Source organism: Symphalangus syndactylus, chromosome 8 (genome assembly GCF_028878055.3).
Source record: "Symphalangus syndactylus isolate Jambi chromosome 8, NHGRI_mSymSyn1-v2.1_pri, whole genome shotgun sequence".
Taxonomy (NCBI): Eukaryota; Metazoa; Chordata; class Mammalia; order Primates; family Hylobatidae; genus Symphalangus; species Symphalangus syndactylus.
Genome location: NC_072430.2, coordinates 90,608,427 through 90,632,912, shown reverse-complemented (window position 1 = coordinate 90,632,912; position 24,486 = coordinate 90,608,427). Strand labels below are relative to the sequence as shown.

At 37.9% G+C, this 24,486-nt stretch overlaps 1 protein-coding gene across 1 annotated transcript; it reads right to left on the bottom strand.

Annotated features, from left to right (window-relative positions):
* Window positions 1-921: 921 nt before the first annotated feature.
* ZC3H15 (zinc finger CCCH-type containing 15) lies at window positions 922-24,141 on the bottom strand. Its single transcript, XM_055289956.2, has 10 exons — window positions 23,828-24,141; window positions 14,693-14,794; window positions 9,949-10,060; window positions 8,811-8,963; window positions 7,672-7,763; window positions 6,067-6,249; window positions 4,694-4,840; window positions 4,450-4,551; window positions 3,453-3,576; window positions 922-1,742 (listed from the first exon to the last, which is right to left on the bottom strand). Exons 1-10 carry the CDS (start codon window positions 23,900-23,902, stop codon window positions 1,552-1,554), a joined length of 1,281 nt encoding a protein of 426 aa, XP_055145931.1. The 5' UTR covers window positions 23,903-24,141; the 3' UTR covers window positions 922-1,551.
* Window positions 24,142-24,486: the final 345 nt, after the last annotated feature.

The window sequence follows — 24,486 nt, the reverse complement described above, 5'->3', positions numbered from 1 at the left end:
ACCCAGGCTGGAATGCAGTGGCATGATCTTGGCTCACTGCAACCTCTGCCTCCTGGGTTCAGGCGATTCCCTTGCCTCAGCCTCTTGAGTAGCTGGGATTACTGGCATGCACCACCATGCCTGGATAATTTTTGTATTTTTAGTAGAGATGGGGTTTCGCCATGTTGGCCAGGCTGGTCTTGAACTCCTGACCTCAAGTGATCCGCCTGCCTTGGCCTCCCAAAGTGCCGGGATTACAGGTGTGAGCCACCATGCCCGGCCAGATCATTGAGTCTTAACCTTAATATGCAAATAAAGAAACTAAGATTCAGAGATTTAAAAATCATATAATTTATCTGAGGCAGAAATGAGATTAGGGCCCAGCTCACCTGACATTTTAGTGCTGTTATTTTAGTTGCTTTAAAATCCATTTATATTCGCAAATAACAAAAGCAGCATATTATTTGAAAATACACAAGATAACAATAAAAAAGGTGTATTAGTACTAAATACGTCATTAGCAAATTGTGTCCATTTTAAATATATTATCACCCTAATTTTTCAGGGGCTCTTAGTGCCAAACACCCTCAGCCCAAAGTTTTCTGGTGAATTTGTTTATATTTACATTAGTATGTACTATTTTAACACCATGGATCTCAACAACAATTCTTAAGCATTACTTGATTCAACTGCAGGTGATATTTAATTTGGTTGATGTTGTATCAATTCAGAAGTTACTCTTTTATATAACATCTCCTATAGTCTCTTTTTGGAAGCTTAGTATTTGTGTTATTAAACTCACTGTAGTACTGTCAAGTACTCTGGATGCTTCTGTAGTAAATATTAAGAAAACATGCCTTATGTGATACTATAACAAGTATTTAAAATCCTCAAGCTAGAAATGTTAAATTTTTCATAGAAAAACTTAAAAAAAGGCCCATATTTGGATTTTAATGTATGATGGTCTTTATTTACAACTTTATTGGCAAAAAAGAAAAGGGAAAACTTTTAAACAATTTAACACAGGGCATTGTAGCTGATCCTGTCAGATAAAAGAAGTTCCATTTTAAATGTCCATCTAATTGTCCAAAGATATACAATACTGAATCTGCATACGCAGTTTCCTTTATGAAGTACAGTGCTCATGTTTTAGGCAGTCTTCTAAACATACAAATACAAAGGAAATTAAATCACTCATTAAAAACTGTGTCAAATGAAGGGTATTTTAAATGTAAGTTTGTTGTTTCTGGTAATAGCACATGCCCAAATGAAAACCAAAAGATGGAAAGGCAGATACACTTCTTACTTGGGTGGACAGTTACAACAATCAATCATTTTCTGCAATGACCATTATATTTTCAATTTATCATGAACTACTCTGAACTTACTATGAGATGTAGCCAAAGTCAGAAGAGAAGACGCAGGGACAATATTCCTTTTTTGCAGGAGGTTAACTCCTCCAGAATCAGCATAGGAAATAAACATCCTGTTGATTCTAGCTGGAAAGAAATTAATGTAGTCAATTTCAACTCATGCTGAGCTGACTTAATTTTTTCAGCAGGGTGTTTGGTGTCATTCTTCTAAATCAAGTGTATTTAATTCTTCTTCTAGTTCATCCAAATCCTCTCCAGTGAAAAGATTTTCATCAACAGGAACAGCATCAATGGCTCTATTTTCCGGTCCCTCCCTCTCGTTGTCCTCTTCCAAGTCACTTCTTTCACCATTTTCAGCCCTACCTCCAGAAGCTTCACTTAATTTGTTTTCTAAAAATAAAAACTGGAATCAGTAAGGCGTAGAAGCAGAAAACACCATTCTGCATTAGCAATAGACAACATAGACTGATACTACACTTCCTCTTTTCCTTTTCTCCATGAAAGCCATTTCCCTAGAATTACTCCAGCAAGAACTGATCATTGTTTTCTGAGCTTATTTGTGCCAATTATCTATACCTACTATAAAATACTGTTTTTCACTGTAGACATCTGACTGCTTAATGGTTTATACACTTGAGGGCAGGATCAATCTTCTACACCTCTGTGTTCCCTACATGACCTAGCAATTAGATTTTAAATAGTCAATTTCCATATAATATTTTATTTGAATAAATGGTTATGAAAACCAAAAAAATGTTTGTAATATAAGCAGCTTCTTGGCTTTTGGTTTTGCAAATAGTATTTAAATCATGCTGTTGTAATGCTGTGATTATGACAGCAGAAAATCTTCATCATGTAATCAAATTGTTAAAAAAAAACAACATAGTGCTATACAGCTACTTTTCCTTACAGGTTATAAATAACTGAGAGACAAAAAATGCTGCCTTGTTCAGTGCCATTGACATTTACACAGACATTTTTTAACAGCCTAATTTAGATTTTAGTTATTTCAAACATCTCTGATGACAAAGTCTTGGGAATTTTATAATCTCTGAATTACTTGCAGTTGTGCCTATTGTCACCAAAGCCCCTACTTCTACAAAGAGCAAGTCAATCTGAATACTGGCAAGATAGTGGTTTGCTAACACTCTCAGATCTTGGGAGGGCAAGCTGGTTTTTCAAGTTACAGCTTGCATGCTTTTATTGTAAAAATAAGGTTCAGCCTTTTCTGTCTCAGCTTTTGCCTTAATGGGCATTTCTTCTGCCGTTTTCTCCCAGAGCAAGCATGCCAAACTTTTACCCCTTTCTTCAAGTACCTAACTCAAGGCACAATTAGACATAAATTATACCAACAATCCTAGACAGCCTTCCCTCTATTCTCATACCTAACTCATTATTTATACTTTCATGTCTTGCTTCTATAACCAATCTTTTATCATCAACTTTTCCTCCTTACCAGATCCTCTTCCTCTGAGCTACAGATACATTTAGGTTTTCCATATCCTAAAAAGCCCTTCCCATGACCATGTCTTCCCTCTAAACATTAAGAGAGAGAGGACTGTATTCATTTTTCTTCTCATTGTTATCATTGCAGTCTCAGTGAAACTGGCACCCTATTCCTATAACCAGTTACAACTAGTAACTTATTTATATTCTTTTTCATCCTACTTGCTTCTTCGGAAACTTGTTTCTTAATTTTTCTCTGACCTTCTCAATGTCTTTCCTAAGCATTTCTTCTTTTACCTACCCCAAAACACTGATGTTTTGCAGGGTGTTCATGTCTATACAATATCCTAGACAGTGCACTTTTGATAATCAAAAAATCTCAAACTCATGAGGTCCCAAAGTGAACTCATTGACTTTAACTCCAAGCTCATTTTTGTCTCCTTCTAGTTTCCATTAATGATTTTAATATACACCCAGCTGCTCATCATGTCTACAGCCTTTCACTATTTATTACTGCTTTTACTTATGGTCAAACCACACATTTATGTTACCAATCTGGTACCTGCACACATCTAAGTTTGCCAAGCCTAGTATAACCCCCTTTAGATAACTTCCTAGTTCTTAAAATCAGGCAAAAGTTAGCAGCATACTTACCATCTTTATCTGAAGTATATGTGCTGAATCTTTCAAGACTGGCTACAGTAATACCTGTTTCATCTACATCTCTTGGGATGTACAGGCTTAAATCTATGTCATTTACACTCACTGAATCATCAACCTTTAACAACATATAGAAAAGAAAGTTGTTACAAATAAGAACAGTTTTCTTTCACTCCTGACTTTTATCTTAATGAGCTAAAATTATCACTGATCCAAGTGAAAACAAAAGACCAATTACTGGCCAGGTGTGGAGGCTCACACCTGTAATCCCAACACTTTGGGAGGTCGAGGTGGAGGATCACCTGGGCTTAGGAGTTTGAGATCAGCCTGAGCAACAAAGCCAGACCTTGTCTCTATAAAAAACAAAAACAAAAGATCTTTGTCAAAATTATTTTTTCTAAACTTCTTTTAAAAAGAATAGCAAGGTGGTATATGAAACTTCTTCCTCTGCCATCACATTTTTATATGTAGAGTACGATTTTTTTCTTTCAACCCAGAGGCCAGAATTTTGTAAGTACACAAAAAATGAACAGTAAGTTATCTGTTATTACTAAATCTGTCAACAACCAAATGACTGTGCTATTGTCTCATGCTCCCTACATTGCAGTTTTAAATTAGGGTGCTTGTCCCATAACTTTAAGCATAAAATATTAAACAAAAAATAACTTTTTCTTTTAGAGGGAGGACAAAACATATTTTTTACAGGTAATACAGATAGCACTCAACCACATACTAGGCACTGTCCTAAGCTGTATAAAGAACTACTAATTCATGAACTCATTTAATTCTCACAAACTCTCTATGATGTAGAGATAATCATTACGTCCATATTAGATGAGGGTGGAGGCCTAGATTAATTTCCCATGGTTGGAGTAAGGATTTGAACCCAGGCACTGTGGCTCTGATGTTGGTGGCTCTTAACCATGTTGCGGTATTTTCTATTGTTTCTTTCAATTAACATAAGGAGATGAGGCACAAAGCTTCCTCTTACCTCATCACCACCTGTTCCCTGGGTGTAGCGGGTATCATCTGCTTCCTCATCATCATCATTGACCAGTTCAGGACGAAATTCAAACACTTCACGACCACTGATCTATTCAGACACGCAAATATATCAACTCAGGACAAAAATCTAAACATTCCTTGTCACTGATGAAATAGGGACAAAATCTTGCATGACACAGAAATTGAAAATGGAAGAATAAAGAATCAGTTTGGGTGAGTCTGAGACATACCACTAGTGCTTTCCCTGCTTTAAAGTCAGCTTTTCTTCTTTCCATATCTTGTTCAAGTTTATCAATCTTTTCTTGTCTTTTCCTTTTCTTCCAGGCAAGAAAAGATTCTAGAGTGATTTTGGTAACATTTGGACCTAGGGCAGAACGCTGCAATGATAAAGAGTTAATTTTTTTTCCACAGAAGTCACCTCAAATAGTGCTTAGTAGCAGTTTTCTCTTAATGTGATTAATTCCTTGCCCATGACTATCCTGAAGATATTACATTTAAATAACCAAAATAAGTATTTTTTTACTTTACATGGCAATGAGCAAAATGAGTATCCAGAGATACAAACACTAAAAATATATTATTCTGAGCTAGATTTCTTCTCAACATTGAAGATGAGTAACTTGTCATAAGAAATTGTTTTAACATGAATCAATTGCTGAAAATAATAAATATATTACAAAAAGCACCATAACAATATCCAAGTTTCATTTGTGTTCCTGAGGAGAAATAAAACCAAACAAACAAACAAACAAACACCTGCTCCTCAGGGCCAATAATCAAATAATAAATATATAGAACAAAAAAATTTGCTGAACACTTGCCAGGTATTAAATGCTTTATACACGCTAATGCACTGATCCCCACAAATAAGTGAACAAAGGGTAATGGGGAATTTACCAAAGATGAATAGCTAACAAGTGTCAGAACCAGTATACAAACCATCTCAAATATACCTGACTCTGAAGTCTACATTTTCTATTATAGTATGTTAAAACCTGAGTGAGACACTAAATAATAAGGCAAAATGGATATAGTTCTTAATATGCAACCCTAAATCTAATGTTTCTAATAATCTCAAAATTTTCATAGAATAAAACTGTGTTTTGTATGGAGCCAAAAACAAGTAGCTGAATATCTTCTTCAGACTCACTCCCTTCTATAAGCAGAGTGAGTGTTTGGAGTCCAGAGCTGATAAAACATATAATTTAAAAACTAGAGTGTTGTCTTCTTCCATACGTATGCTAATAACTAATACGCTAGTGAAAAAAGATATCAGGGCGAAAAATCTAAAACTACAAAAATTCAATCAATCTGAGAACTAAGCATTTTTAGTAACTCAATCTTATAGAACCAATTTGATAAGCCAGTAGCTAGTACTTAAAAAACTGTTTCACAATCCTAAAATTAATGTCATGATGGGCTGTTTATGGCTAGGTTAACATTTTACACACATAAGAATAATTAAAGTAGGGCAACTTTGGGAATAGATCACAGTATTTTTTTTTTCCTTTCATAAAAGGCTATTGCCCCCAAGTGGTAAGTATTAGAATTTCGCAATAAATACTGCTTTCAGTTTTTATGGTAGGAAAAGGATATCAGTTACCTCTCTCTCAATTAGATCTTCTAATGAAATTTCATCTTCTTTCTCTTCTTTCTTTTTATCTTTTTTCAACACAAATCCAGGAGGAAGTGCATGACGATACATGCAAATATCACCCCCTCCAGGGCATACCCAAAACCAGCCATACTTGTTGTTTTCAATAGCTTCAAGGAAATGCTTGCACACCTATATAGACAATATTATTCACAAGCGGTGGCTCAGTGTAGGCCATTTCCAAGGTAAATGCCTAAGTATATGGAACAAGTATATACACAAGTACATTCTATTACATAAGTACATTCTATTCATTTCTGCACATAAGAGTGCTCTGTGTAGCCTCTATTCTGTGCAGAAATGCAACAGAAGTTTATCTTAAAATACTTAAAACAATGGCAAATTCCCTTAAAGGGGAATCTGTACAAAGCTTCCATTTGTTCTAAATTCTAAATCATACAAAAATGACTTACTTGTTTCAGTTACCCTTTGTAAATATATGCCCCCAAATCAGAATATACAATTAGCTATAAAAAATAAAATCAGGCCAAGCGTTGTGGCTTACACCTGTAATCCCAGCACTTTGGGAGGCTGAGGCAGGCGGATCACCTGCTGAGGTCAGGAGTTCAAGAACAGCCTGGCTAACATGGTGAAACTCCACTTCTACTAAAAATACAAAAAATTAGCTGGCCGTGGTGGCACATGCCTGTAATCCCAGCTACTTGGGAGGCTGAAGCAGGAGAATCTCTTGAATCCAGGAAGCAGAGGTTGCAGTGAGCTACGATTGCGCCACTGCACTCCAGCTTGGGCAACAAGAGCAAAACTCTGCCTCAAAAATAAAATAAATAGAATAAATGATTTTCTTTGGTTTGATCTTTCCTAAATAAAAACGAATCACAAGCAGTATACAGGAGCAAGGTACAAAAGGAACACAAAAGAGAGTGACCCTTCACAACATGGATAGAAGATACAATTGTATTTAAGCCTCAAGTATTAAGCTTTTCAAGTAAGAGAAAATTAACAAACAGTATCCGCCCCCAACAACAAACATAACAGATATGTATGAATGTAGTATTTAGAATTATTCTAGCACAGCAAGACTTTTCACTGTAACTGCGCAAAGTCTGAGACATAAAGAACCAATTTTTAAAGGTACATTTCCTGGAATTAGAGCCACTACCTACCAAAAATTCATTTTGGAATTCATATGTAGAAATATTTCAAACCTTAAAATTAATCTATCCCTATTAAAACTAAATACATTATTAAGTGGGTTAGGTTAACAGGCCTCTTTCCACTCTACGCAAAAAAATAGGGATTTTTATTTGGATATGTAATTTTGTTTATCCATATTTGAGAAAGTTCACTTCAGAAAATGGCATTTAAAGGACCTCAGTAACATAGTTTTATTCTTGTTCAGCTATTTCTGAACAAGAATCTATAAAATCTAACTTGTAAATTCCAAAAATAAAGCTTCATGTACCTTATCTTGATGAAATCAAATTTTCCAGGAACTTACAGAATAATCTAACAGAAAATAGTAGCAAATACCTTGCCACATAATTCTCCCTAATGATAAATATCACAGCAACTCAATTCAAGAAAAGGACATACTATTTGAGTTTTTGGTTTTTTCTTTTCCGCCTCACCGTGCTTCTTGTTCACTACTTCTTCCAGCTTTTTCTCATCCCAATTATCCATAGTATCTAAATAAAGAAATGAAGATTAAATATTGTAATTTTATCTACTACTTCCACAACACATATCTCCTTAGATACTATTGCTGTTATAAGACTCATGGCTTAACATATTTTTCTTTTTCTTTTTGTTGAGACAGGGTCTCACTGTTGCTCAGGATGGAGTGTGATGGCATGATCATAGCCTACTGAAGCCCTAACCTCCCTCAATCAGCCTTGATTGACTGAGCTCGATCAATTCCTCCTGTCTCAGCCTCCCAAGTAGCTGGGTCTACAGGTATGCAACACAATGCCTGGCTGATTTTTCTATTTTTTTGTAGAGATGGGGTCTCATTATGCTGCCTATGCTGGTCTTGAACTCCTGGGCTCAAGTGATTCTTCCTGCCTTGGCCTCCCAAAGTGCTGGGATTACAGGAATGAGCCACTGCTCCTGGCCTCACGGTTTTCTTAAAACACCAAAGGCAGAAATAAATAGCTTTAAGATTATTCACCAAGGCCGGAGCAGTGGCTCACGCCTGTAATCCCAGCACTTTGAGAGGCCAGGGTGGGTGGATCACGAAGTCAGGAGATCAAGACCATCCTGGCCAACATGGTGAAACCCCATTTTGAGCTGGGCATGGCGGCGTGGCCCTGTAGACTCAGCTACTCGGGAGGCTGAGGCAGGAGAATTGCTTGAACCTGGGAGATGGAGGCTGCAGTGAGCTGAGATCGTGCCATTGCACTCCAGTCTGGGCAACAGAGCCAAGACTCAGTCTCAAAAAAAAAAAAGAAAATTATTCACCAAAGCTTCCTAAGTACTTCGGACAAATGAGCAGGTAGTACTGAAGGAAAGGGTGACAGACAAATCCAAAATAAATCATTGTTTTTTAAAGTATCTTCATTTACTTAAAGGGCATATTATGGTAATTTTCAGATTTTATAAAAAATAATAAACCCAATTAATTATTCTTTATAAATAGTCTATTAAGATTGAAATGTTCAATTTAATAAATATCTTAGTAGCAAACTGAAAGTATTAAACATTTATTTTTAAGAGAATGTTTTTAAAAAAATTACCTTTTTCAAGTTCTTCATCTCTTGCATCAATGTAAACACTTCGCTTTTCACATTTTCTCTCCAGAGTCAAGTCATGGGAGAACTTACACTTATCTCCTTTAGTACACTGTCCTTGCTTGAAGAATGCACATACCACAGACTTGGGATCTGCACCTATGTCAAATGGCATATGGTATTTGTATTATAATCTGCCAGGCTGTAAAGTATAGATTCTACCTGAAATATGATTAATTTTGGTTAACTATTTTCCATTCACTGATGTGAGAGGAAAACGGCACTTATGGGTGATTAGCAAGACATTTCTTTAAAGTTGTTTTTGTAGCATTTTGTGTCTACTTTTGTTTCTTTTATTCTGACTATGAAAGGTGGCAGAGAGTGGGAAAACAAACAAGAACATAGGATATTCCACAGGCTTTGTCTAGTTGATGTCAATAGGGCAAGAGGCAAAAAGGAGGCCAGGCATGGTGGCTCACGCCTGTAATTCCAGCACTCTGGGAGACCGAGGCAGACAGATCACGAGGTCAGGAGATCGAGACCATCCTGGCCAACATGATGAAACCCCGTCTCTACTAAAAATACAAAAACTAGCTGGGCGTGGTAGTGCGTGCCTGTAATCCCAGCTACTCGGGAGGCTGAGGCAGGAGAATGGCTTGAACCAGACAGTCGGAGGTTGCAGTGAGCTGAGATGGTACCACTGCACTCCAGCCTGGTGACACAGCTACACTCCATCTCAAAAAAAGAAAAAAAAAAAAAAAAAAAAAAAGAGGCAAAAAAGAAATGAACATACATGACAGAATAGTGCCAAAAACTTGGGACGTACAGTTTATTCAACTATGGCTTTGCTTACCTACTACCAAAGACTGAATGTTATAAATCAATTAGCAGTCTGTTAAATTACTAATTTTGCCTTAAGTGTGGGGTGCATGGCTGCAGTTTAGTTGTACAATGACACAGATGTGAACATACACAGAGGAACCATAAGCAACCCACTGACATAGGTAATTTTGATGAAGGGAGTAACATTTTCATTGCAGACACAACTGTCTTATTATCAAAAGAAAATAAACATCAAAATAAATAGTTTTCAGCATAAACTACATTTGATAAAAAAATCACACTTCTGAAATTTTAAGTTTACCTTTACTTATTTTTTGAGCAGCAACTACAGGTTTGAACAGCTCATTTAGCTCCTGCAATTCTTTCTTCTTGTCATCCTTCTTCAATTTCTTTTCAGCTTCACTCTGTGCTACCTATAATATTCCCAGGTTTAAAATGTAAATTTGATTGTTTACAAAATTGTTTTTACTACAAAGTTAGCTTTACCATAACAAGACACTTGCATATTTATAGTCCTTACCTTTTAACATCAGTGTTACAATGGCCTTACAGAGCCTATTCAATGTTGTGGTTAAACTATTAAACAAAATTGTAATGATGGTACCATGCCTAGTTAAAAGCAAAAGCTTATAGCAACAAGCATTTATTAAGCATTTACTACATGCCCAGCATTTTTGGCAAATAGTTTTCACCTGCAATATTCTTCTGTGAAAACAACCCACTCCCCAGAAATGTGCAGGTTCATTTTGAAGATGAGAGAAGCAAACATCCTGAAATGTACAGTCCCACATGGTAATGAATTATACCACCCCAAAAACCTATATAGTGCCCTCATGGAAAAACACTGGGTTAGGTCAATGTAGGATATTAAACAAAACAATTCAAAACAAAACATGACATATAACATAGTTCCAGGCACACGATTTACATACCTAATATGATTAGAGGATTCATCCAAACATTTATATGTCAGGTCCTATGTTAGATGACAGAGAATACAATGAAAAGACAAAGATGCTTATTTAAAGAAGCTCAGAATCTAGCAGGATGACAGACATGTCAACAACTGTAACATAGTATATAGTGCTCTGGGAACAAAGAATGCCCATATACCTGAGAAAATTAAATTGAGCCAATAGCCTTATGGATGAGTTTTTCTTGATGGGCAAGAAAAGAAATACAGAAAGAGCCAGCCAATGCAAAGTTACAGGGACTAGAGGAACAAAGTATGAGAAACATCAATAAGATGCTTAGATTTTATCAGTAGATTGAACAGAGTTCCACTCAACTGTTTAAAGTAACCCAATAACAAGTTCAGGTCACATTTTATAAAATATCAAGAGGGCAAGTTTTGTGGAGGATGGATTGGGAATCCAAGAATAAAGGCAAGAGACTGTTGCAACTGCTGTACACAATAAAACTCGAGAGCTTAAAATGAGCATTACTGGTGAGGATGGAGAAAAGGAGACAGAGCTGTTAGGACTGTGACTGAACATGAAGTATAAAGGGGGAGGAATCTAGGATTATCATGTATATGGTTAGTGCTGTTAAACAAGACAGGGAATACAGGAGGAACAGGTTTCAGGGTAAGAAGTGAAGATGAGCTTAGTTTTAGACATATAGAGTGCAAGATGCTTATAGAGCATCTGGGTGGAGCTCTTTTGAAGGCAGATGGACATGCATATTGATTCCACTGAAATCAGAGAGGGTCTGCTTTGAGATAAAGACTTCAGAAATAGCAGGTAACAGATAATAATTAAAACCTTGGGTATATGTTACTTAAGGAGAGCATAAAAAAGTGGCAAGAGTAAAGGACACTTCTTTGAAGAAAATCAATATAAAATGGGACAAAAGAACCTAAAAAGCCCAATAAAAAGACCTAGAAACATCAAAGCAGCAGGTAGAAAACCAGGACAAAATGTGTTTAAGAAAGAGGAAATTTCAAGAAAGGAATGGCCAAATGCTATAATTAGGTCAAAGACATCCCAAATCCTGAATGTGACTCTATATGGTGGATGTGTTTAAACAGAAAAAATGTTTTGAAAGAAAAAATTTAAGTCGCTTTATTTTTAATAGAAGTATCATTTGCTCATCAGGCCCATCTCAAACATTTGTGGGGCAATGTTTGAGCAAGAATACAACGGAGGTCTACAAGCCATTTATCTAAATATTTAAAATTAGAAATCAAGTTCATGATGAATAAAATGTGGTCTGTAACCCTACTCGACAAATACACCTTATGTCCTGGAAGGACAGGTTCAAATTTAAAATGCTCAGACTCCATGGAGTTCCACACTGAAGCATGGCAGTAACACAAGAGTTAGCCCTGGGCTCTTTTTTCTCCTCTTCCCACCCCGTTTCATTCCACTTTGGGTGTAGGGGGAGGTAAAGGTGCAGAAGGAAGGAAAGAAAGGGTATGGATGCAGGCTCTGTTCAAACCCTTAGCGTACACTGTTCTCTTGGCTACCTCAGACATATTGGTAGCACAATGGACAGAGATGGGCATGGGGGAGAGGCCTTTGTAGGCAGATAAACCAGGGTCTGACTGTTGTAGGAAGAGATGTTGCAAAATCTGGGTGTGTACATCCCCTTGGCTTCAGTGACTCCTTACCTGAGGGGAGACAGCGGTCTGGAGAAGACACATATATTACAGGGCCTAGACCAGGATACCTCCTGTCCAGCTCTAAGAGCAGCACTACTGCTCATTTCCGATGTTATATATGATGGGTAGGTACCCCATGTTCACAGATAAAAGTCCAGTTATCCACGCAAGTATCAAAAATATAATATTAAATATACTATCAAAGCTAACTACCAGCACACACATTTCATAACTTTCCCAGGTTTATGAATTCTGATATCACCACTCAAAACACTTCCCACTAGAAGAAAAAGTTGGGGAAGAGGAAACAGGATTGAAAAAGGGGCTAAGTGAAGAAAGTGAGTTCTTCTTACATATTGATATCTATATTCACCAGGAAATTAACATTATTTTCTTATTTAACCACCAGAAGAATCTAGCAAATAACTGCACTTCCACAATACAGATAAAGACCAGGGTTGCTATTTAAGGATCACGTAACAAAAAAGATAGGAAGATTCACACCCAAGTCTATCCCACTGCAAGGTCTCAGCTGATCTGCCAGCCTTGGCCTTCTCTCCTACATTAGGAGATGTAGGCCTTCTCTCCTACGTTACAAAAATGTGTTTCCAGAAGTTAATGAAAAGGAGATAGAAATGGTGGGAAAAATGTACTTTAAAAATAAAGATCCATGTCTATGAAATCTTTAGAAGTGAGAGGTCTAAAGAAGCTGAAAAAAAAAAGGGGCTACATTTTTTTCAAATGAGTTGCCAATGGATAAACTCTTTTTAAAATTCATATGAAAGAATAAATGCCTAAGAACAACCAGGAAAAAATAGAAAAGGTATACCATTTTGGGGAAAAGATTTGCCTTGAGGCTTTAGTGTACAGTCAAGCACAGATTTATGACATTTAGGTCAATCATGGACCACATATGACAGTAATCCCATAAGGTTATAATATCATATTTTTACTCTATCTTTTCTATGTTCAGATACACAAATCATTACTAATGTGTTACAACTGCCTACAGTATTCAGTACAGTAACATGTTGTATAAGTTAGAAGCCTTGGAGCAATAGGCTATACCATATAGCCTAGGTGTGTAGTAGGATGTAATATCTAGGTTTGTGTAAGTACACTCTATGATATTTGCACAGTGACTAAATCGCCTAACAACACATTTCTCAGATTGTATCCACATTAGTAAACAATGTATGACTATGACTGTAGGTCAATAGTGGTATTTCAGTGAAATAAATGATGTTGGTGTAAGCAGCTATTCATTTAAAAGAAAACAAACTTAGTCTGGGCATGGTGGCTCATGTCTGTAATCCCATCACTTTGGGAGGCCAAGGCAGGCTGATTGTGAGGCCAGCCTAGGTGACATGGCGAAATCCCGTCTCTACAAAAAATACAAAAATTAGCTAGGTGTGGTGTCATGCGCCTGTAGTCCCAGCTACTTAGGAGGATGAGGCGGGTGGATGGCTTGAACCCAGGAGGCAGAGGCCGCAGTGAGCCAAGATCACACCATTGTATTCCTGCCTGGGCAACAGAGTGAGAACTTTAAGATACATAAAATACATTCATATGACATAGACTATAAAAATAATTAGAAATGATCTAGGAAAAAAATGCAGAATCCAGTTGCAGAGGAGACCTTTTAACCATATTTTTAAAAAGCTAGCAATGTATCTAGCAATATTAAACTCTATATATACATATAAGTTAAAAATTGGTGCATGGCAAAACATAACTGAAATATCACCAATCATCTGCAATGCAGACAAAAGGTATCTCATAAATTGACAAGAAAAAGACAACAAATAAAGCAAATAATTTCAGTAGGGAAGTCACAGAAGTGCCAAACCAGCTAGCAAGTATACAAAAGATACTCTCCAATAGTGAAGGAAACAATGTAACAAGATATCACTTTATACTTATCAGATTGGAATACATTAAAAAGAACTTTAGTATCTATTGCTCATGTACTACAAATGAAAATGTGAAGTACTACAGCCTCTATGGAAAGTGATCTGGCAAATTTATAATGTTAAAATTAGAAATCCATTTCCCTTGATGTGGAGTCTGTTACCAGCTAATTTATGTCACAGAAATAAAAGCACAAACACATGTAAGAACTCCTGTATTTCTTTTAGAGGCGGTCTTAGTGTCAGAAAGCTGGAAACAAAGTGATCACTTATGAATAGTGAAATGGATGAATATAACACACCTGTACTGTAGAACGGCATGCAATCATTGTTAGAATAAATGAGAGCCATATCAAAATGGCTTGGACAATATCCAAGAGGTACTGCTGGTAAGGAAGGCCAAGGTGCAAAAACATTTCAAGTAGGATTCTGTTTTGAAATACAATTATATAATAATACCAGACATTTTATCTGAAACAGAGGCTATACTAATATTACATTTATAAAAAGATACGGAAATTTAAATTGCTTACCTGACGTGGATTTTGTTGACCAAATTTAACTTGATGTGTGACAGCCTTGATAAACTTCTGTTGCTTTGCTCCTTTCTTATTCTTCAAACCAAAAGTTTTGTCCTACATGAGAAAGAGCACAGAAATATCTTAGCAATTTATGTTACCATATATATCCTCCAATGATATCTAAAAATCATTCTTGTATTTATTGCTAATTATTCTTTACTAACATAAAAACATGCAAAACACTAAACATCAAGTCAAGGCAATATATGACCTTAAATCATCACCCAGATTCTTTACAATTTAATACGTACTCACCATTATCATCATTAAACCTGTTATCCTATGAAGCTTTTTAAAATTTTATTATTATTTTTTATATATATTTTTTATTATACTTTAAGTTCTAGGGTACATGTGCACAACATACAGGTTTGTTACATATGTATACATGTGCCATGTTGGTATGCTGCACCCATTAACTCATCATTTACATTAGGTATATCTCCTAATGCTATCCCTCCCACCACCCTCCCACCCCATAACAGGCCCCGGTGTGTGATGTTCCCCTTCCTGTGTCCAAGTGTTCCTTCGATTCCCACCTATGAGTGAGAACATGCGGTGTTTGGTTTTTGGTCATTGCGATAGTTTGCTGAAAATGATAGTTTCTAGCTTCTATGAAGCTTTTTCTAAAGCATGTTTTGGATATCAGTTCTATGGGATGTGCAAAGTTCTTACACTGGGATAAGAAGTCCTATAGTTAAATACATTTAGGAAAATGCTTGATTAAAAGGATTCTTAACTCTTAAGCACAAGGTATCTTACAGCCCTTATCAGAGGGAATATAATATGCAGCACCTCCAAATCTTCCTTTGTAGCAGAATCCATTTTTACTCAGAGTATCTTGAGAGGTTATACAATACTGAACACATTTTGGGACTACTACATAAGAAGAGGAAGACACATTCAGTTCTGGACTGGTTTTTTAGTTAATAAATGTTATCCTCTCAAAAACAATTAAATTTAATAAGGAAATCAAACTACTGAAATGTATATATTCCTAGTTATTGCTAAGACAGAAATATTAAAAGTACGTAAACTAAAAGCAACATTTTCTTTAAATCTGGAATATTAATACAGTAACTTGGTAATATTCAGTATAACAGCAGCGATCACTTATGGAATGCTCATTATGTGCTAAGCACTAACGGTGATCCTTGGCTATCTATTCATATTTAGTAAGTATGCAGTATGGGGTTGGGGGGAGAAAAACATTAAAAAAAATAAGTATGCAGCACAAAAACATATAGAATCCATTGCACAAGTATGAACAAGTGTGTGTGTGGAGGGGAGCAGTGGTCTGTAGTGGGCTGAATTTTGGAATGTCCCCCAAAATTCAAGTCCACCTGACCATAAATTTGACTTTACTGGACGTAGGTCTTCACAGATGTAATGAGTTAAGATGACATCATACTAGATTAAGGAAGGCCCTAGATCCAATACCTGGTGCCTTAATAAGGACCACACAGACACGAAGTGAAGGAAATGTGAAGACAGAGGCAGAGAGACTGGAGTGACACTGCTATATAAGCCAAAGAATGCCAAGGATTGGCCGGGTGTGGTGGCTCACGCCTGTAATCCCAGCACTTTGGGAGGCCAAGGCGGGCGGATCACGAGGTCAGGAGATCGAGACCATCCTGGCTAACACAGTGAAACCCCGTCTCTACTAAAAATACAAAAAATTAGCCGGGCGAGGTGGCGGGCACCTGTAGTCCCAGCTACTCGGGAGGCTGAGGCAGGAGAATGGCGTGAACTCTGGGGGGCGGAGCCTGCAGTGAGCTGAGATCGAGCCACTGCACTCCAGCCTGGGCGACAGCGAGACTGTCTCAAAAAAAAAGAATGCCAAGGATGGACAGATTGGACAGATGCCACCAGAAACGAGGAGGAAAAGGCAAGGAAGAATTCTTCCCTACAGTCTTCAGAGGGAGGGAGCATGGCCCTGCTGACATTAATTTCAGACTTCTAGCCTCCAGATCTCTGAGAGAATACATTTCTGTTGTTTTAAGTGACCCAGTTTGTAGTCATGTTACAGCAGCCCTAAGAAACTCATATAGCAGGCTTGACTAGTGAGCTTCTCCCTAAGGTGAATGTGACAAGCCTGACAAGAAATAACCAAATGCTAATATCTGAAATATTTTTTCTGGGTCTTTTCTGGTTCTCTGGAGAAAGATCCTCTAGCTGGGAGGGCAGTAAGTCTAACTGTAAACAGGAGAAAAGAGCAGGTAGAAGGGGTCTCAGTTTACTGTACAGACTTACTAGCTTTCATTTTCAGGCTCACATCCCACCTCCTCTGTGCTTAGTATTCCAGAAGCAGAGAGGCCTGTTCCCCACCACCTCCCACCTCCAAGAAGACCCCTCCTGTTTCTTGCAGAGGTAGTTACCTGGCTGAGTTGTAGTAGACAAGAATTATTAATTACTCCTAACACTTTTAACTTCTAGTTTTCAGCCTCTTGCCTTCTGTATTACCTAGTGCTTCCCATTGTTGAGGTTTTTTTTTTTCATAATTTTGCAGAGGAAATGCACTTGCTTCTTACAGGCACACTCCTAGACAGGCACTCAGACATAACCGTTCTGCTCTAAGTCAGTTACCAGCTCATCCATCCGCTGCCAATCTTCATATGTTGAGGTTCAAGATTACAGATGTCTTCTAATTTCAAAATAGAATTTGTATTTCTTTCTCAGTCTCTTGTTTATGGGTGGTTTTAGAGAGGAAGAAGAGGCAAAAACGTCTTCTCAAAGTAATCTGAGACCCTCTGAGTGGCATTTAGTATGAAACAAGTGGCCATTTTATAGCCTTTATTTTGCTATTATTTCTAAGGGAAAGGAAAAGTAATAATGAGTAGAAAGAATAATAGATACAAAATACCACCATGTGGACAAGCTAGAAAAAGAAAACAACAGTACTGAAACAATTAGTATTTAGAAACATCCAACATGACATAATGTTTACAGCAACCTCAAAATCAGTAAAAGATCTTTCGACAAAAAAGTACAGAGGGTTTTGCTTCTAAATGGTTATCTCTCATTGGGAAATATCTCTTTATTCATGACATCTATATCCATATACCAAAACTGTGCTTTCCTCTACTTAAACGCTTGTTTCATGATTTAACATCCCAAGATGGTATTATACAAAATTCTACATGAATTTTCTACAGCCTATGTGTATGAAAAAAGGTAGGAAGCACAAACAAGCTGGATGTTTCTGCACTGAGCCTTTTATGGATGGCTTGTTTCTATAAAGAAACTTTAACACTCAATTCAATTTGAAGAAAGATGGTCAACATAATGTGATATATACAGATGAATACAGTGCAGCAACGAAGTATAAAATGCCATACTTTTCCTTTACAAAAAGTGAGCTCTCACGGGAGGGACAGGAGGCTCTAGAAAAAAATATGATCAGGATTAAATAGCATCTACAGGTGCTCTGCCAGAGAAAATAAACTGGGGTTCAACCCATGCTCCATCTGTAACTATAGAGAAGAAACAATGAATAAATAAGGCCAAATAGCAAAGTAGATACTGCCAGATAGACTTAGGAAAGAAAAATGTCCCCTAAGGGGACCTGGCCAGTAAGAAAAGAAAGCACTCACAATGGCAGTTTCTGGTAAAGGTGTATAAACTCTCGATCCCAGAAGAAAAAAAAAAAAAATCGGGTTTCATTACACTGCTCTGGCACATAAATAACCAGTTTAAAGAGAAAATAAGTGAGTTGTGTTCACCTCTAAGTTAGAGCTCAGAAATTAACATTTTTCCACAGAGAAAGGAAACACTTATTTATCTAGCATTCACTAAACATAAACATAACCCCTGAATATATACTTTATTGAATCCTCTCAACAATTCTATGATACACAGAAACTCAGAAATGATAAATTCATTTGAAGTTAAGTCATTAATAAGGGGCTGGCTGTACAGCGCAAAGATTTAGAAGCATAAACTCTGGAGCCAGATTGCCCAAATTTTAATCAGAAACAGAGCTGGGTAAATTACCCTCTTTGCCACAGTTTCTTATTTGGAAAGTGAGTCTCACTTAGGGTTGTTGTGAAAGTTAAAAGATTTACCTCAGAGAGACAGTGGTGGACAGCAAGGACTCTAGAGGCAGCAAGGACTCTAGAGGCAGACTTCCTGTGTTAGAATCCCTGGCACAGTTACTTGCCAGGTTAGTAAACTTGGGCAAGTTATTTAATCTCTATGCCTGTTTTCAAAACTGTAAAAAGGGTAATAATATATATCCCACTGAGAGAATCAAAGGAGCTAGTATATTTACCACTTGTAGCTGGCTTGTCTCTCTTCTCTCCTTCTCCCCAAAACACCGAGAACCTTGTCTGGGCCAGTAAATGTTAACTATTAAGTGACAGATGATACTTGAACCTAGGTATATTTCACTCCAAGCAAATTCCTTGTTCTTTCTACAGTTTTTAATAAACTACTTCCCAGAGAAACCTCATTAAGTTATTGGGCTGGTTGGTGCGCAATAAGCTTTCTAAATATCACACTGCAGATCTGAGATACCAATAGCACCTCTTGAAAACAGAATGATTTGCAATTTGGAGAAGTTCAAAAAGGCTTCTTCCTGAGTTTAGGACAGAGCCCTACCTAAAGATCAACCTGAAATATAAGGTAGAAAAAAAGGAGGTTACAGTCAACCCCAAACCACAGTTAAAATAAAACTAGGAGAACAATGGTCCTCATTGGATTAATAAGGTCCCAAAAGTTAACATGATAGTAAAGGAACTGCGTGTTTATGTGTGTTTCAGAAGACAACTTGGGACATGAATACAGAAGAGTCTAGAAAGAAAAGGATGACTCCCTGAGGCTCCAAGAGACTTAACACTCAGTAAATTCCAGGCTTCACTTAAAACTCCCCTCCCATCCATAAGTAATCCCATTCCTTTTATGGGCCAGCCACCACTCCTTAAATAAGACCTTTGGGAAAAGGGAAGCAGCAGAAGGGCAGGTCAACACTGAATAGTGCTCCAAGATAATGGAGTCTATCTCTTGGGACATTCCGGTAGGCAGAGGCTGTCACTGTTTTACCTCATTAGTTTTCTCCCAAATGCACTAATGTATTTTTGTTGTCCATCATGCAATATACATTACGCAACTGGTTAATCCAGCTTCAAGTAATCAACATTTGATTTTGGCTATTAGTAGCTGCTCTACACTGGCAACCAATTTCTCTTGCTCCATCCTTCACAACACCTAGATCCTGTCTCTATAGGTCCCTATTACTATTTCCTTGCTGATACAAGTTCTTAGCTGGGTATCTTTTATTTGCTTGCCCTAAGCCCAAGATTATTTCCCTCTTTCCATATTCAAACTTTCTATTGCTCAATACCGACTCCATTTGTCACTAAATTTTAGTTGTAAGAAAGCAAATGGTATATGCCATTTCGGACTAATGTGTTAATTTCTAACAGAACCATAATCCTGTTTGACATATTCATTTTGGAAAGTATTAATACAAATCAATTCATAAAGTTCTGGGGCATCTGAAGAGGCAAATAAAAAAATGGAGGCAATATTGAAAAATGGGCAGGAACTAAGCACTGTATAGACAGTGCAGATCAGTCTGATGTCCCCTAGTTTTTATTTATAATATGCTATCAAAATAGGCAAAAAATAGCTGCCATTTACTGAATATATACACCATATGGCAGGCACTTTACGTGTATTATCTCATTTAACTCACAGGAACTAGATGCATTTCGCAGATGAGAATTGTGTTCCAGCTAGATTTTGTAACTTGTCTAAAACTATAGAGCTAGTAATTTGAAACATGGGACTCAAACCCAGGTCTCCAAAGCTAGTGCTCCTTTCATTAAATCATGCTATCTGATGTCTCTTTTACTTCCTTAGAGTTCCCAAAACCTGCATGTTGATTTTTCCACAGTGAGGGTCCATAGAGGGGGCAGCAGAACAGGTACAGAAGAGGAAGAAGGTCGGTAGGGCAACCATTATTTTCAAGTCTATTGAAAAGTGCTGCTTAAAAATACATGTTTTAGTTAACTATTAATTTTGAGCAATTTAGAATTTCAGGTCATACAGCTATAAAACCTCCCAAAGTTAACCAGATTCTGAGATAAGTATCAGTCTTTATATGTCAAAACAGACTATAAAAAAGTACTATTTCCCCCTCCAAAATTATAACAGTTACAGAGATCAATTATCTTCCTGGAATAGTCACTGAGACGTGCTAGGCTTTTAGGGAAGTTTTAAAAAAAGTTGCCTATATAATGAAGCAGACTATATCATTTCCTAACCAGGCTGAATAACAGAATAGTCTCTATAAATCTAATTTCACAAATGCTGTAACTTAACACTACAATTCAAAATATTGTTGTACCTCTCCAATAGTAGCAAATATCAATGTTGCACATGAGTCTGACAAACTTTATTGCAGTATTTTTTGAAAAAGCTCATCAGGTCCCTGGACCGGAACATAAAAGAACATCTAGATTACAAGATGTCAGGCTAGGAGGACCTTCTTAAAGGCAAGGAAACAAAGGAAACAAACTACGATCACTGAGAAACAAATGGAAGATATGAACATCTTGTTCACTAAGATCCCATACCCAAATCTCAGTCTTCAGAAAGAAATGGCCTCAAAGACATACATCCAACGGTACTGCAGGTTAGGTTAAAGAATGATAGCACAAAACACAAGAAAGCAAAATGCAAGCATATTCAGCAAAAGCAAGAAGCTCAACAACTGCAATTACCTGAGGGTGTAGTCAAGACCAGTCCCTCCCAGAGAAATATAGACATACCACCCAGATCCCCTAATGATGCCTATCCTGTAGCTCTAATGTATACAGATGATTGGACACTCTCATGCCAACTCAGCGTATGCCCCAAGGTTAAGGTCCCTACAGATGACTCCATTAGCCACAAAATAATCCATTCTGGCTGCCGAGATTTTAACAAACACTGCCTCTAACCCAATTTGGTACCCTAAGTTTGTTTTTCAAGCGTCAATTATAATGTCTTTTGGCTCCAAGTAGAGAGAGACACTAAACACAAAAGGTGACATATTGTAATGATTCCCATACAAGAGAATACTTTTCAGTAATAAGGAACATACTAGAAACATACACAGCATGGATGGATCTCAAAAACACTGCGTGGTGTGAAAGCAAAAAGAAGGACACAAAGGCTACCTACTGTATAATTTATATGAATTCCTAGAGTGGTAAAAACTAATCTATCCTGTCAAAAAAATTAGTGGCTGCACGTGTGGAAAGAATTAAATAGAGGCACAACACAAATTTAGTGGGGTGACAGAAATGTTTCAAGTCTTAATTAGGGTGGCAGCTACCTGGGTGAATAAATTCCTCAAAACACACAGAACTATATACATCTAGAACCTGTACATTTTATTTTACATAAGTCATACTTCAACAAAAATAAATTTAAAAAATCATATATATTAAACGTGGAAAACACAAAATCAGGCTTAATTTCACCACTTTGTTGTTCTTAATATTTTTAGTTAAAAAGTGCAGTTGTCTTATTTTGCATTTTTCTTTGGAGATACCTTCATTATTGAAACTAAAATTGCTTTCTCTTTACCTAAAAAATAATTTTGTCACGAGATGACTAGAATCATAACATATGCATCATTTTAAAAGTTGATGGATACTATAAACAACTTTCACACATAATTCCTTATAAGAATACTAGTCCTACCAATTAAAAATAAAACAATTAGATACAGAGAAAGCTCTACAATGCATGAAGGATAATTTAAATTGTCTAAATTATTACATAACATTTAATTTCAATGGGAGTTTTACTTCGTACCATGGTCCAATCTCAAGGAAAACGACATCCCTAAAATGTCCTTGGTTTTCATAAAAGTGAATGCCATCCGATCAGCAATCCCTGAAATTTACCTAAGTGCCACGAATCCAGATTGTTCAAATAAGGTAATAGAAAACACAGATGTGAAGGTAATATTTTAAGTGTCTGGCTATAGTACTTCATAACAGTTTTAAACTGTACAAATTAGCAATAAGAATACCAGTTCTGCTTCAAAGCTGGAACCTGGCCAAAGATACCAAAACTCTTAAGCATTTTCTTAAATCCAATGAGCAGACTTTACACCTTATGCAGTAAAATGGTCATGGCTTTTTCTAATTATATCCAAAGTACAAGAGGTCCTATTTAATTATGAGGAGGGTTAACAGCAGAAATCGAGGGAAGAAGTACCTCGTTGGGGTCTGTATGGTATGTTTATGTAATGTCAAATATGGTTCATCTTTTAAGGAAACTCAATTCAGTTGCTGGAAAACAAGTGCACAACATGTAAGAACGTGAATAGCGTTCCTTGGCCATTAAAGGGCTATAGGCTCAATGTGTTAAACGAATATATACACACACATATATACACATATACACACACACACATATATATCTCAAACTGGGTTACGGGACTTCACACAATTAGTGACACTGAAACCTAATCTATTTTAAGGCGTTGTTCTATTTAATCCACTTCAGAATGTAAGTATCAAGCTCTGCGTTCAAGACCCTGGGTTGTGATGGAAAGTCCTTCCATTCTTTATCGGACTTTAAACAGTTCAGAGGTGGATCGAAAAAGCCACCAAGTCGTAACTTGTTGGTTCGAAAGAACTAACAGTACCACCCCTGGGTGACGGGTAAAGAAATAAGGAACACAAAGACTCGTCATGAGTCGGTCTTCCAGAAAGACGCTGGCCCGAGACCGTTCAGCGTATTTCTTCACACATAACCCTGGAAAATCTCCTCAATTCTGAGAGGACTAGCGAAGGATAAAACCCTGTGCCAGTCCCGAGGGGTCATTTCGCACTCGGGTGCATGGGTGGGGGAACACGGGCGTGTGGGCGGAGAGGCAAAGCCCAGGTGCGGGGGCGCCAGAAGCGTCACTATAGTAATGAGAGACAGCTATCGTCATCAGGGGCTGGAGAAGGGGCAGTGGGCCACACAGGCCTAAGGGAGGAACACGTGGCCCGAGGAAGCCAGCCGGCTCCCAGGGAAGCTCGGAGCGGGGAAGTGGCTTTCCGGAGCGCTCGCGGCGTGAGTGGGGGAGGGGTGGGTACTCACTTCGATAATCTTCTCCTTCTTCTTTTGCTCCGCCTTTTTGCTGCCCCCGGCCTGAGCCTGTTTCTTGGGGGGCATTGCGGGGACAGATGACACCGGCCAGACTTAAGCGCAGCTGAATACCGTCAGGGGTTCTGGCCCTGCGGCAGGACGAGGAGGAGGACCGGGGCCTCACTCGCCGCACCGCACGGAAAGCGAGTCGCTCATTCGCCCCGCAAACGCAGCCTTTGCGACAGGTCGATGTCGCAGAGCATAGTGGGTAGCGAGGAGCGGCTCCCGGAAGCGGAACTGCGCGTGCGCTCCCATGCGTCAGACTAGGAGGGGGCAGGGACGGGACGTGGGAAAATGACTACGCGTCACCCGTGATATCGCGCATCCGATAGGCCCTTTCCAGATGGCAGAAGGCTTGAGGATGAATCTGGGCGAGCTGTTTGAGTCCATGCGTTTGTACTTCCTCTCAGTCCACTTTCGCTTACGATGAGGCGACTCTTGTCCATCGTCGCCTCACCTGGAAACTTTTCCCGCCGGCCCAGTTAATGGTCCCCTGTACCATCCCCATCCTGAGTGACTACTAAGCAGCCGCAGCGACTCGGGGTTGCTCCGTGACCACGTTACTCAGTTACCTTCTTGTTCCCTGGAGAGACAGAGCTGAATGGCCCGTG

Bases quoted from the DNA above. Each gene is read 5' to 3' on its own strand.
- ZC3H15 (XM_055289956.2), bottom strand. From the start codon at position 23,902: ATGCCCCCCAAGAAACAGGCTCAGGCCGGGGGCAGCAAAAAGGCGGAG. The intron at 7,764-8,810 runs GTAATTTTTTTA...TTCTTTATTTAG, and splicing joins AGATGAAGAACTTGAAAAAG to ATACTATGGATAATTGGGAT. The intron at 6,250-7,671 runs GTATGTCCTTTT...TTGTCTATATAG, and splicing joins AAAAACCAAAAACTCAAATA to GTGTGCAAGCATTTCCTTGA.